At 42.5% G+C, this 15,455-nt stretch overlaps 1 protein-coding gene across 1 annotated transcript; it reads left to right on the forward strand.

Moving 5' to 3' along the window:
• twsg1a (twisted gastrulation BMP signaling modulator 1a) lies at positions 1–14,688 on the forward strand. Its single transcript, XM_070845427.1, has 5 exons — positions 1–203; positions 1,098–1,259; positions 8,775–8,874; positions 12,519–12,779; positions 14,243–14,688. The coding sequence occupies exons 2-5, from the start codon at positions 1,131–1,133 to the stop codon at positions 14,422–14,424; spliced, it is 672 nt and encodes a 223-aa protein (XP_070701528.1). The 5' UTR covers positions 1–203; positions 1,098–1,130; the 3' UTR covers positions 14,425–14,688.
• The last annotated feature ends 767 nt before the right edge of the window (positions 14,689–15,455 follow it).

Below are 15,455 nucleotides of genomic sequence, written 5' to 3' on the forward strand. Positions count from 1 at the left end.
CTCCACAAACGCTGGGCAGAAAATGGAGTGTGTGCCTTTAAGGCGCCCGACTGCCTGTCGCTTTTTGCTGCGGAGAGACTGACGCCCTCTGGACACAGTGGACACTTGAGCGGCGGCAGAACACCATCCTGGAGAAGTTCAAAGAGAAAACAGCCACTCTCACTCTTGAGGAGAAAAGTCGGGAACTTGTTAACAGCGTTGTGGTGAGTTTCAAACCTCTTCTATCTTTACTGTTTCGCTTGGTTTTTTTTTTTTTTCTTTTTCCTGCGCTCGGTTCTGCGTGCGAGTGAAACAGAGCTTTGGTGTTGGGCGATGAGCATAAAAGAGGTGAAGAAACGCGTTCATGAGTGAGGGAGCTAATGTTCCTCACATGTTTTCTCCCCGTCATGAGAAAGTGAACAATGTGCAGCAGAGTGGTGAAGTGGGAAAAGCAGAGCGACCGGATCGGACGGCGTGTTAACGCGCTACACTCTGGCAAGAAAAAAAAAAAAAGAATAGGTGAAGCAAGCTGATGTTGCCAGATGTGTGTGTTGTTATTCCACAGTAACGTGAGTGACTGGGTGCTGGCTTTGAATGAAATGTGACGCAGAGGCCTTTTTAGAAAAGTGGTGTCAGAGTTAGTTCAGGTTTGACAAAGCTGTGATTGTCACTAGATTTTTTTTTTTTTTTTAAAAACACTTTTGCATCTGGTTTTTGCTGCACTGTCCAGTCCTGCTGTTGGAGTTTTACCACTAAGATTTAGATTTCAGATGTGCAGTGAATGAGGTTCACACACAAAGGAAGAAGAACACATCATTCATTGTTATTATTCAGCTTAAAATCCATCTAAATCTAAATCATTAAGAGAATCAGATGGATTTTTACAGCTCACATCTGAATTGGACAAAAGAGTGATTCTAGATTAGTCTGAGTAAACTTTCTCTGTTTCTTTTTTATTCTAAGTGTTGTATAATCTTTATGTCCCATCATCTATTGGGCGCCGACTGCAGCTCTTCACTTTCCCTCTTGTGGAATGTCAGTGGTGAAGTGTTGTTTATTTGTCTTTGCCCTCCGTCCCTGATCTCCGTGGTCCTGTCCTGTGTCCTGTGTTGATGTAGGTGTTTCCAGTGCCGTGCTGGTGAGCCGTCAGGATGAGGCCTGGTCAGCTGATCCTCCTCCCCGCCGCCGCCGCTCTCCTCTTCCTCCTATCAGGGCTGTCTCTGACCTCCGGCTGCAACAAAGCCCTGTGCGCGAGCGACGTCAGCAAGTGTCTCATCCAGGTAGAGGACATCAGGGTGTCCACACTCTGAGCACACACTTTCACTGAGAGCGTTGGATGATCACACACCACTTGTGCCAACTCCTCTTTCCCCTCATGAGGTTTTGCTGCACTAGTTTTCTGAATCTCAGTCAAAGAAATCAAGCCAAACTGCTCTGATCTGTAAAGTTAAGTCTCCTTACTCACAGATATCCTGTTTCTTACTTTAAATGTTGAGTATTTTCTATGGAGTTCTGCTTGTTGGTCTTCAAAAATTCCCATTGGGAACATTTTAAAAAATGTACACAGACTTGTTCACTGATTTATTTCTTTATTCTCTGCATCGCTGCTGAACTGAACTTGTGTATTTGATGAGCTTTTCTGGGGATCAAAGCGGGAAATTTCTATGTGAGCGCAGCCAAGTTCAAGCTTTTCATCCTACAGCCTTGCAGCTGTTTTGTGTAAACAGAGGCTGTTGTTTCTCCCCAAAAGATCACAAATTAAATGTCGTCTGCAGCGAGAGTCGAGTTCAAGTTTAAGAGCGGCAGCAGAGCAGTCAAAACCTCACTTTAATACTAGTGAAATTAGAATCAAACTGGCAGGACAGACCAGCACCATTCCTGCTGCTGCTGTTGCAACTCGGCCAGCTTTGTGCAAACGGCTCAGATAAAAACAAACAGCAGCCACAGTCGAGTTAAAATCCTGTGAGATGGAGATCTGGAACGGAGAACAAGGATGGAATCTGTTTTGAAGAATGCAGATACATTCCTTCGATAAGCCAAGCGAAGTCTGGAAGGAAGGTTTTCCCAGAGCCGAGGAGCAGAGAGTGTGTTCTAACAGCGCGGCTCCACGCACACCTGTTCTCTACCTGCAGGACGCCCGTTCCCAGGCAGAGTCAGGGATGGTGCTGCGGAGCAGGGCATCATGGGAGAAAAGCTCGGTAGTTGTTTGACTTCTGTGAGGTTTTCCAACCTTTTTTTTTATTTTCACATCAAACCCCCTGACGTCTGACTTTGTTGACTTTCTGGCGTCACTTCCTCTGTGTCACCTTTTCCCGTCACGTCTGGAGCCCAGTGGGTGTGTGTGTGTGTGTGTGTGTGTGTGTGTGTGTGTGTGGGGGGGGGGGGGGCAGAGGGGCACGGGGGTGGTACCTCGTAGTCCGCTCATATTCTGTGAGGCGGTCTTGTTGTTTTGAGGGAAAACATGAAGAGAAGTGTTGGCCTGTCTTTCCACCACCTGTCAAGTCAAATTTGAGCTGCGGTTTGCCCTCTGTCCTTCGTCTGTGTGTGTGTGTGTGTGTGTGTGTGTGTGTGTGTGTGTGTGTGTGTGTGTGTGTGTGTGTGTGTGTGTGTGTGTGTGTGTGTGTGTGTGTGTGTGTGTGTGTGTGTGTGTGTGTGTGTAGTGGCCTCTGCCATTAACATCTCTGAAGAACTGTATTTAACCTCGGTGGCTACTTCACCTGTGTGACCTCGGTGGCTGTGAGGGAGCTACAGGTGGCTGTTCTGCAGGTAGCCGACATTTTTGTTTGGAAACTAGAGATGGGAAAGAGTCAGAACGAGTTTAAGTGGAGCTGAAAAGGCAGGTTGATTTTATTTAATGAACTGACTGAGGAATAATTATATTTTAGCATTTGAGTTTCCTGTCAAGAATCAACCCGGAGACCGTGTGATTATATATTATCTGTCTTTACCTCCCGGCCACTGAGAACGTTTATCTGCAACAATTATTATCTTTGATTTATCACTTGAGTCTGTTCATGAAGCAAAATGCCAAACATGCACTGACTTTAATGCTTTTCTCTTTGATAAATCTCTGTAAACTGAATCTCTTTGGGTTTCGTATTGTGTGTCAGACAAAACGAGCAATTTGAAGACATTTTTTTTTTACTATTTTCTGATATTTTAAAGTATAAAATAACACTAGACTCATCATTTATTACAGTAATCGCTAGTTGCAGCTCTAATTTTAACCAAATGATAGTAGTAGTGGTAGATGGAGCCACAGAATTAACTAAAACTGCAGAGCTCGCCTTAGTTTAGTGGATCAGAGTCTGATTCCTGTCTCATTTTGACCAAGTAAACTTTACTTATATTATGTTGCTTCGAGCCTTTAACAATACAGCACCTTGCAGAACGTTAAGTACTTAAGATGGACAAAGATTTAGAAAGATATATTTGGTTAAACATGACTAAAAGCAGCAGCGATTTAAAAAATAAATAAATAAATCAAAGGCCTGCGGGCAAAAGACCAAACCATAGATAAATCCAATTTACAATTTTAGAACAAAGGACTTTTTGTTTTTTTTATTCTGAATTTCTGAGTTACTTTGACTCGACCTCCTTTCAAAATATGATTTTGAATACCCATAATGCACTGCACACGGCGACATACAAAAGACCAGAGCTGCAACTAACGATTGACCTCATTATTAATCATTAATTAGAACAATTAATCAGTGTGTTCTGATTTGTCCAAAATTCAATTAAATTAAACTACTCATTGATGTCAGCAGATCCTCACATTTGAAAGCTAAAATCAGCATTTGGTTTTTTTTTTATTAAGTGATTATCATAATTGTTGACTATTATTAATGACTTGTTTCAGTGCTACAGATGACATTATTATTATTATTATTATTATAGATGACAATCTAAACATGCCTGTTTCAAATTCTGCAGCTTATCTGTTCTGCTCATTTCAAGTTCTGAACCAAAACATTTCAGAAAAACACATAATTTTACATAATTTTATTTTCCATTCTAGTCAAACTTCACAGGAAAATAAAGTCAGTAGTGGCCATTTTTACAGATTAGTCTGTGGTTTTCAGTATTTCGTGGCAGAGACTTAATGCCACCAAACCACCACATTCTGCTCCTCCTGGGTTCAGCATCCGTGATGTTCAAACCTCCTGCGTTCGACACACTTGTGGCTCTGCTTCTTCCTCTTCTTTACTTCTAGGTGGCTTATTTCGCCTGATGAATCACTGCTCAGGACAACAAAGCTCTGTAGCTTCCGCGACCCCGCCGACACCAAGTCGCTAGCTGTCAGGGGCGAGAGTGATGGTGCGTGTGCCATGAAGGAGAAACTTTTCCGCCTCTATAGAAGCTCCATGTTGCTAGTGATTAGTGGGATCTGCCATCTGACGCTCGCTTTTACGCTCTGCTGCCATCTCAAGTCATTTGTCTGAATTCCCCAAAACCCCTGAGGGTGGGAGAACATGAGGAGGAGGAGGAGGAGGAGGAGGGAGGGAGGGGAGGCTAAGGTCAGGAGGAGGTGTGTGTGTCTGTGGGGGGAGGTTGGCTGGGGGAAATATACAGTTGGGAGAGATTCACAAGCCGATTCTGTGCGGACCGGGCCGTTCAGCAGGGTGGGGCAGCAGATTTCAAAGTTAACACACAGCAGCGGTCGCTCGACAGGACGAGGCAGCACATGTTCGCTTTCTCTCCAGAGTCCTTTTGTCTCTCTGCAGTGGAGGTTTGACTGATTACGGCAGTTTCCGCTTGAGAGCGAGGGAGGCCTAATAAGAGCTCTTAAAGCCATTGAGATAAGCTCATCCATTTCAGCGAGGAAGCCGTCGTTTGCTGGGCTGCATCTACTGATTGTCACGATTATGGTGCCCCTTAGTTTTACGTGTTTATTCTGTAAAATGTGAGAAATAAGTTGCTGCTTGTGTCCAAAGACAAAAGTCCAAAGACATTCAATTTAGTGTCGTACAAAACAAAGAAAAACAGCAAATTCTCACATTTGAGAGGCAGGAACCAGAGAACGTTTGCCAATTAATGCTCGGTTAGTGTGTGACGTGCAATAAAGGTCTGCAGCTGGAGTCAAAGTGAGGACGTAGTTATGTCGTACGCTCCTGAACCTCTCAGCCACCAGGACACCATCACTAGTTGTTTCAAGGCTCGAGCAGTCGATGCTTCTCTCTGTCTTTGAGTTTCTGCTGTTTTCTTGCTTCTACCTCAGTCGTTACAGTTTTCTATAATTTAGCTTTGTGTGAAATCTTTTTTTAATGTGCTACCAGCCAGAGTTCACACATATGTAAGGTGAACACCCACAAATATCCTGCTTGTACAATCTATTTTTGGAATGAAGCTTGGCAATATTCTGTCTAGACAAGCTGGACTGTTGTGTAGACGTTGAAAATATGTAACTAGGCAGACAACACCCAAAAGACACATGAATGACATCAAGCTACCCAGCGCTGCTAAATCTATGATATCTGTAGGTTTCTGACCACCGTACATGTTTGTTTCTGAAATAAGCTCTAATGGCGCCCACTATTTATCCTCCCAACATGGAGTCAGGGCACCCGGGTGCTGTTCTTTAAGAAATAGTTAAAGTAAACTCCTCACAAAACCACAAATTATGTTTAATATTTTGCTGGATTAAACAAAAAGGCGTTGGTGAGCAGAAACAGGAGGCAGGTCAACCGTTTCCCTGCTTCAAGTATCTAATCCAAACACCTCAATGCTCTCCTTCTAAAACCACAAACTCTGGTTCTCACATTTTAGTTTGAATTTGGATTAAATAAATAAGACACAACATGTTAAGACGAAATAAGAGAGACTTCATTGATGTAACAGCAGCAGAGAGTCCAGAGACAGAAAAGTAATGCAAAAAAACAAGGGGTATAAAGATTCTAACAATAAATGCAGATATGTAAAATATATACATGTATGTTTTGCTCAGAAGAGAAAAACAATGACTAAATGCAGGTAGTGGTAATTATTGAGGTTTAGAGGGTCTGGTTTGCTGGCTGTTTCTCCTGCTTCCAGTCTTTATGCTATGCTAAGCTAAGCTAAGCTAAACTAGGCTAATAACCTCCTGCCTCCAGCTTCATGTTTGCTAAAACCATTTCTATTTCCATGAAATGGTTTGAAAAACTGTTTTTTTTCCCCTGGAATATGAGATGCATGTTTTTCCCTCCGGGCAGCTGTTTAGTTTTTTATAATTCCACCTTGGAGAGTCATAATTACTCATGGGATCAGATCTTGATCAGAGGTTTGGGGATTGAGAGGCTGGTGATTAAGTGAACTGTGTGTGGTTTTGCAATCCCTCACTGGTGAGTCACTGGAGAGTCTTTTATCATTGCAGAGACTGTTTACATGTAGGAGATGGCTTCTGCGAAGATATAAAGGAGGAGCTGCAGGGTGGAAATGGTAAAAAAAAAAATTGAAAAGAAAGCAAAAAGCAGGAGAGAGAGGGAGCATGACGGAGAGAGGAGTATAAAAAGACGGAGGAGGAGGAGGAGGAGAGGCTGAACGGGGAAAAAACAAGGGAGGGAAGGAGGGGAGCAGCCATGTTCTGTTCTCCAGGTGTTTTCTTCTCCCTCTCCCGTTTCTCCCCCCCGCCTCCCTCATCGTGGTGACCTTGACTTGGAGGAATGTGCTCCCTGTTCTGTGTCAGGAGAGAGCGGAGGGGGGAGAAAGAGGAACTCCTCTGGCAGTCTCACCCACTTTTCAATCCCACCTACACGTTTTTTGTTTCCCTCGCTGTCTGTGCGTCCCCAGAGGTGAGCTGAAGTTGAGGAATGAAGCCTTTTTTTCATGGTTTAAGTGTTTTGTAGAAGAGTTATGAGATCAGCAGAGGTTTCATGTTTTGGGATGTTTGCAGAAGCTCCTGTAATAATATTACTTTTCTTCTATAAAAAGCAACATGAGAAGTTCTCTGCAAGAGCTTTTTTTTTTCCCCCTGTGTGGACAAGCCTGTGTTACAAAAACGAACCCAGTGAACCAGTTCCATATTTAAAAAGCCAACATTTAAAAAAACCTACGATCAGGCCGGTGCATCACTGACCTAAAGAATAATTCTAATTTCTAACAATGTGGGTTTTATTCTGTGGTTTTGGCCGTCAGCGCTACCAGCTGAGTAAACGCTAAAAGATCTGAGAACAAAGAGCAGAAGGGCTGGATTATCGAAACCACTTTATTTGGAGGGGAAAGTGAAAGTGAGCGTACCTCAAAAACAGTTATTTATTATTTAGTAATTTACTTAAGTAAACGCTGTAGTTAAAATACTGCTTTCAAAAATCTTACTTAATTGAAAAAAAGGCAAGTATGAGCAGCAAACCGTGCTTCAAAGTATTAAAAGTAAAAGTACTCAAAGTGTTAAATTTATTACTGGAGTTTCTTTCCTGATTCGTTACTACATAAGCAGCATTTGAATAACTATACTGGTTAACTTCATCTATAATGCTGCGTTTTTTTTGTTTTTTTTTTACGATAGCTGTCAGACAAATGTAGCAGAGTTAAAAAGTACAGTAATTCCCTCTGGAAATAAGTATAAAGTACCATAAAATGGTACAAGTAAAGCACAAGTAGCTCAGACGTGTACTTTAGTACTTTAGTCCACCCTGTCAGTCGGAGGCGTCCGCTGGGCCTCGGCTACAGTTTAAAGCCATTCAGGAAAACGATTTGAATGCCGTGAACTTTGACGTGTCAGGACCTGCTCTGATCACGATTGGAGACACGGCCGAGGTTTCCAGTTTTCCTCTGAGTTATCGCGGCGCTCAGCAGATGGAGGAACATACTTCGATAGATACCACACATGCCACGTGCAGCGTTCAGTCGCACGGTCGTCTTGTAATCGCTTGTGTCTGGTAATAGTTACTGTACATGAAGCAAACCTGCTGTTCTGCTGATGTCTTAATGGTACGTCTCCCGTTTGCACCGTCTGTCTACATGTTGTGTTCTGTCTGCGCTGTGAGTCCAAACTCTGAAGCTGCTACTGCACCGATCACACGCCGACCTTTTATACTGAAAATACACTTCATTCAGTTTGAATGCACGATGGCTGCATTTTCCTAATTTCCTAAAATGACACTTGATAAGATTTGTGGGAGCTTTTGTCTTCTACAGTTTTGACCAAAGTTGAATTGATTTCTTCTTCTTCTTCTTCTTCTTCTTGGACAGATTATAATTATAGACTCAATAATAAAGCTCGAGATGAAGAATTTAGAAATCCATGAGTAATTTGCCACGGTTTTTAATTTTAACAAGAAACAGACGAGGCATCTTGCAGCTGTTTTGTACAGGTTGTCCCTGCTTCGCTCAGAGGTACCTTGTTTATATTCACCCTGCTGTTTAACCAGCTAACGGTTCAGAGTTAGTATCTCAATCCGCAGCATAACTCCTCCTAATTTATGCTGTCATTTTTGTACTCATGATTTACAATTACAGTACAGGACAAGACGGGACAGCTACAAGGTAACAGGATGTGAAGTTGGTGAATATGGGAGAACAATCTGAGGGCTCAAAAATAATTTAGACTGTTATCAGACACTTTTACCAGCAGGATGTGAGGAACCCCAAACAATCAGGAAGTCGTGTCGACAAAACACATGCAGTTAAACTTCGATTTAGAGCCTAAACAGGCCAAAACGTACAAAGAAAGTACCATGTATCATGTTTTATATCTGCTCCTCACCTCCATGTTTTCAGTTCATCAACTGTTTCTCTGATGTGTGTGTGTGTCTGTGTGTGTGTGTGTGTGTGTGTGTGTGTGTGTGTGTGTGTGTGTGTGTGTTTGTGTCCCGCAGGAGCTGTGCCAGTGTCGTCCGTCTGATGGGAACTGTTCGTGCTGTAAAGAGTGCATGCTGTGTCTGGGGAACCTTTGGGAAGAGTGCTGCGACTGCGTAGGTGAGTGCGGCGTCTCGCTTATTAGCGACATACTTAAAAGCTGACAGCAAGTTGGTCTGCGTGTTATCTGGAACTTGGAAAGAAGCTGGAGCATTTTGCCCACGCTCTTGTCTTAAATGGGCTCGGAGCGGCTGAGCAGGTTCAGACAGGCGGCTCTATGAGGCTGAGCTGAACATCTGTGAAAGAGATCAGTGCCAGCAGAGACCGAATCTGTATCAATGTGAATTTGTCCGCTTTGTTCTAAACTGTCGGCGTTTGAAAATGAATTTCTGAGGCATAATTTAAATCTAAACAACACAGTATTGAATTTGATGTTAATTTAACTCTGACTTCAGATTTACATTCCTCAGTTCATCTGACTTTTAAAACTTCATCATGTGCTGCTGCTGTTTGTTTCCACCTGCCGCTGTGGCCACGTCCACACTCCTTCTGTCTGTCGGAGCATTTGTAAAATTAACTGTCTTCAACACCCATTATTTGAGTGGCTGTGGCAGATAATACAATGAATTTATATTTTAACAAATGGTAACCATTTAATTATCACTTCTATGCTATTTATCATTTGCATTCATCATATGCAGTATATAAACATTAAATACATGGTTTAAAACTATATTACAGTAAACGTTTATCAATGTACAGTATTAACAGTTATAGCTTCTTTGTGAAAACATGTTGTGTATTATTACACCTGTGTTTTACTAGGTTGCCTTTCATTATCTGGTCATAGCCTCCATTCATGGTTAAAGCAAATACATTATTAACAACTCATATAATACATTAATAAACACCTATATGTGCTCACAGCTACATTAGTGTGTTATAAACCATCTATTGAATATTTATATACTCATAAATGACCAAATGAACACTGTACAAACAACAAGAGTGTAAATCGAAGACAAAGTTAAAAGTTAAATACAACAAAGGGAAGTGGAAACACAGCAGGCAGTGAGCCCTATAAGTGATCATACTGTGATCGTAACACATTAAAAAGGACTGTGGCTCTAATCTCTTTCCATACATGTGACACCTCAGTTATGTCTCGGCCCTGTTAATCTCTCAGCGCCGAGCACTTTCTCCCCGTAAAAAGCCTGTGAAAAACAAGCCGGTGGCTGTAACACACTTGACAGCCGAGAAACACGCAGGTTTAAAAAGGAGCCAGTTTGTTCCGAGTGTTGCTGCTCTGATACAAGATGAGTGTGAGCGGAGTGAAGCCAGATACTGAAGGTGCCTCTGAAAAGTGACAGTGTGGAGGTTAATGCAGAGCACAGCCGAGAGGGCCGCTGTTTATCTGAGCGTAGCGAGCTAAAAGAACAGTGTCACTACTGAGTGGCAGCCGACACACGTGGACAGGAAGTCCTGAGGTTTTCCAGAAGATCAAAGGACGAAGAAGCCGGAAGAAAGAGAGAGAGAGAACGAGGGGGGACGAGGAGGTCGACCTGCTCGGATGAACTTTGACTTTTCGGCCCCCTGCGAAGTGCGATGGGGGTGTAAATCCCAGGGAGATCCAAAACATTTTCATCTGTTACCCACCTCAAACCAGCCGGGGCGTCAAAGAATGGAGGCACATTTCTAAACAGAGTAAAAATGTGTTAAGACTTAAGATTTAAAGACCTGGTTTTAGATAATGAGACAAAGGACTGTGACAGGAGCAACACACAGACTGTGCTGCTCTGTTTTGTGTCTCTTTGTGGTTATTTTTGTCTCTTTTTAGTTGTTTTGCGTCTCACTTTGCATGTTCTGCTTCTCTTTTAAAGCCATTTTGTGTCTCTGTAGTCGCTCTGCCTCTCTATGTGGTTGTTTGGCACCTTTTTTTTACTCGTTTTAGTTTTGCATGTTTTGTGTCTTGTTTTAAATATCTTACTGTTTTTTCTGCATCGAGGTGTCATTTTGTGTCTCTTTCTGGTCATTATGCATTTTCTTTTTAGTCTTTTTTTTGGGGGTCTGTGTGGTTGCTTTGCATCTCTTTCAGTAATTGTCTCATTTTGAGTGTTTTCGTGTCATTGTGGGCATCTTTTTGTTGTTGTTTGTGTGTTTCTGGTAGTTTGGAGTCTCTTTTTAGTCCTGTTGCGTGTCTTTGGGATGGTTGTGCAAGTCTTTATAGTTGTTTGACTGACTTTCCAATAAGACATGCTAACAGTCACTTTATTCAGTAGTTCTGGTCCAGAGGGTCCCCGGGCCTGCACCCAGTGGGCCTTGTCAACAATCCATCCATGGTGCTGTAACGCCCCACCGTTGGTCGGCCCTGTGGGGGGGAACGACACTCCACCACTGAACCAAATGAAAGCTCTACTAACATCTTTTAAAATCCCCAAGCTGTGGGTTTATTAAGACACTAAATCAAGACTACAAACAACCATCAAAAGACAATAATGATGATAAATCAAAGGCTGAGAGGCAACAAGACCACTGGTCCACAAACCAGAAGCCTGGAGGATTTAACCCTTCCTTTCCTGGGCCAGGTGCACCTCACTGAGGGCCAGTCAGGTGTAGAAGACCTGGGTGGAGATATAGAGACAAACAAAATACAGCCCACATAACAGATACACACCAACTATCTACCACCTCCTGACTCCGTTAAGGGGGCTCCGCCACCCTTGGCTCTCCCTGTGGCTCCGCCCCTGTGAACCAGTAGGCTCTCTGATCAGCTTTGACAGACAGATATTGCTGTGTGTGCTGACAAGGAGGCTTTATTAAAGCTCTTTCATGTGGAACACAAATCTGACACTGAGCGCTGAACTCGCTGCTGCGGCGCAGATGTTGTGGCGGTGGAGTTTTCCTCCCGGACAGGACTTTTACGGCACACTGAGGACAGCCTGTAGCTTTAAGCAACTATATATTTCTTATTTATGTGCTTTTATTTTTTTCTCTGCAGTCCACTCTAAGTAAATTTCCACTCTAAACACGTTATCTGTGCCAAACGCTGGCTACTTTGAAATGTGTGTCTGCGAGTGGTTAGAGGAGCGACGGGGAGAGGACAGTTTGTATTTTCGTAGAAGGGAGGAGGAGGGAGGGAGGGAGGGAGGAAGGACACGAAGGGAGGACCCATGTGTATGTTTTATCGAAAACAGCTGCCCTGGCTCTGCTTTTAGCACTGGTTTGTAATCCAATTCCTCTGTCAAACTCCGTTCCCCATTAAATGATTTACCCATTAGCTGTAACTCACTTTGACTCATTTGAAGGGTTAGGAAGATCATATCTGAGGATGTGGGGGACGTTGTCAAATGATTGCTACTGTATTTGGAAATTAAATGAAGTGTTAAAAGGGCCTTAATTGAGATAAGACACTCTTGACAGCTGTGTGCTTTTCACAGAATGGCCCTTGTGAGCTGGCATTGTGCCGGAGTCCTGGAAAATGGGGTTATTTTGAGTAAAATTCTGATTTGCAAATAGGATAACATTTAGTGTTTATCTAGATAGCTTTAGTTTAATTTGCACAGCTTTTGATCTACTATTGGTCAGATTTTTTTCTGCTGCCCCCATTAAATCTAATCGAGGTGTAAAATTACATTTAACATGTCCCTGTTAGTCTGGATAATCCAAGATTCACAGTTTTTCTTACCTTCTACCAAAGACACAGTGAAAGACATGTCGTTGTTGTGAAGTGACCCTTAACGTCTCCATTGGTCTGTTTACATCAGGGATGTGCAACCCCAAGAACTACAGCGACTCTCCAGCCACGTCGAAGAGCACCGTGGAGGAGCTGCACCGTCCGATCCCCTCGCTGTTCCGCGCCCTCACAGAAGGCGACGCACCGATCAATATGATGGTGGTGTCCTTCCCCGTCGCCGAGGAGCTCTCCCACCACGAGAACCTGGTGTCCTTCCTGGAGTCGCTCGACAGCCAGCAGCAGAACGTCTCCGTGCCCGGCAACAGCATCCACGCCAGCTACGACACTCAAGGTGATGATTCTCACTTCTCGCCTCCACCTTAATGCATCTGCTGAAAGTTCCTCTTTACAGGAGGTTATACAGTCAGTTTTTCAGTGTAAAATTAGTTGTAGATGTCCCCAAACACTTGACCTGTGGTGAATATGTTTACTAAAGTACTGTAAGTCTGAGGTACTTCTATTTCCGTTTTATGCTACTTTATACCTCTATTTCGTTACATTTCAGAGAAAATGTTGGACTTTTTACTCAACTTCATTATATATAGTATATTTTTCAGGAATAGTTGATAATTATTTAGCAAAATATGATTTGACACACAAAACATATGACAAGCTTATAAAATATGAAGCATTTTATGGACTAAACCACCCAACTGTATGTAAAGCAGCTAAAATTACCAACACATCTACCAACTACTGTAACATTAAAATGCTCTTTGTATGTTTATTCAACAGTAATAATGATCCTACAATAGAGGATATATTGATCTGACACTGACAGGAGCGGTACTGCCTCATAAGGAGCACTTCAGCTACTTTTTAAAAGCCTAAAGACTTTTTTTTTTGTGAACCAGGGTTGCCTCATCCTGATGGCTCTTGAGAAACAGGACAAACTTTTTTTTAAAAAAAACTCTAAAATTCAAAAATTAATCATCATCATAGCCAGTTATCATGCAAAAGTCCAAAAATGTTCTTGCCCCAGCTTCTCAAATGTGAAAATTTGCTGCACATCCTTTAAATATTTCTAAATTTAGTATAATTGATCTCACAATATATTGCTAGTTGTAGCCCTATTGAAGAGAAGCCACCCAGTGCGCCTGACACATCTCAGCTTAGTCACTTGCAGTCTCGATAATACGCCTCCTCTCGTTGATTTTAAGCCTCTGTAGAGCGTTTGAGTCACATCAACATCATAATAAAGTCTCTGTATAAGTTGCACAAGCTACACAAGGGAAAAGCTTTGCTCACATGCTTTGTTATTACATAGTTTTCTGGTCCTGTCAAATTTTTCATTCGCATTTATGCACACTCACTGAGAATAAAATCAGGCCCCACCCAGAGCAGACGTTGGCCACAAAGTCTTACAGTTCAGGTTGGGTCAAGGAGGGACAGGACTGCCAAAAGACCTCCAGTTTATTGTGACTGGGTTAAAAGTGTTCTTCTTCTGCCTTATTTTATTTCCATTTGCGGCTGTTTTGGCTGTCTACCTCTAAGCCAGCGCTATTTGCTATAAAGACACTCTCATAATAGGAGTGTTCCCACAGAGCCGAGCAGTTAACTCATTAAGCTCACCGAGACATATGGTCGTACTTAGTTGCAGCAAATTAATTTCACCCCTGAAGTAAAAGTAGGAACACTGAGGGTTAAAGGTAATTACTTAAAACGGTGCTTGTTTTTATGAACCACATTTACTGGATTTTTGATTCACGTCTTTTTTTCTTTTTGCCCATCCTGTTTTTTCTTTTTTTATTGCAGAAAACATGTGCACAGTGGTCTACTTTGACGACTGCGTGTCTATCCGTCAGTGTAAACTATACTGTGAGTCAATGGGAGGATCCAAGTACCGCTGGTTTCACAACGCCTGCTGCCAGTGCATCGGACCGGAGTGTGTGGACTACGGCAGCAAGGCCGTGAAGTGCATGAACTGTCTCTTCTGAAGTGCGGGCACATATTGGTACCAAATGTCTGGGCCATACCAGAGGACTGAGGGCAGAGGAATCTAAGACTGTTATGTGTTAGCATTCCTCAGTTACCTTGTAAAATACCCCCTACACCCCTCCTCCTACCCCTGCAAATTGTTTTTATTCTGCTGTTATGTTTCACTGTATATTTTTAGATATGTTTTCAATAGTGTTTTTTACTAGAGGTGTATATGAATAATGTATTTTTACAATTATGGTCAGCTAAATCCCAGTCTCATGCCAAATAAAGAAAAGTTTGGTGACGTGGACTATTTTGTGTCACAGAAAGATGCCTGATTTTAAAATATCTTCTCTTCTTTTTACTATATTTTCTTTAAAAAATAAGTGCACAGCGTGAGTGGAATAGTAAATGTTTGTCTTCCCAGTTGCTCTAATCTTAGCCCAGTGTTGCCAGCGTCAGGAAACGCATCATTTCCTGGGGAAACAAAGTTGTTATTATGCCATTCTGGTCCACAGGTGTTCCAGTGCTCACTGACCGTCTCATGGAAGCGGAGGGGAAAGGGAGCGTTTATCGATGCCAATCTCTCACCGCCGCACACAAATGCTCTTTTGTAATGCGAGTGCATTTTCAAAAGGCAGCAGGGTGCCCTATCACTGATTCTGTTCCCAATTGGCATCCAGCAGCAGTTTGCACAGACTAATGTACCAGACGCACAATGAGACCTTGTTTGTCTTTTTTTTTTATGATATTGAATCACGACCTCATTTCACCACTGCAGCTGTGGGTTTGGAGCAGATGGTGCCAACAAAGATCAGAGGACTAATGCGTTTCACATGTCAGAATGACCACCAGTCTTCTCAGTCCAACCACAGCGTTTGGGAAAGTACACATGATTCAGAAAAGCTGGCGGTTACACCAAATTTAGATTATAGTTGCTATTCAAAACACTGTTTAACACTTTTCTCTTGTACACAAGCTTGTAAAACAGCAAACTTGTGGTTAATCTCAAAATGATACCACAGCCCAAACAGTCCTCATTAATTCC

Source organism: Pempheris klunzingeri, chromosome 15 (assembly GCF_042242105.1).
Source record: "Pempheris klunzingeri isolate RE-2024b chromosome 15, fPemKlu1.hap1, whole genome shotgun sequence".
Lineage (NCBI taxonomy): Eukaryota > Metazoa > Chordata > Actinopteri > Acropomatiformes > Pempheridae > Pempheris > Pempheris klunzingeri.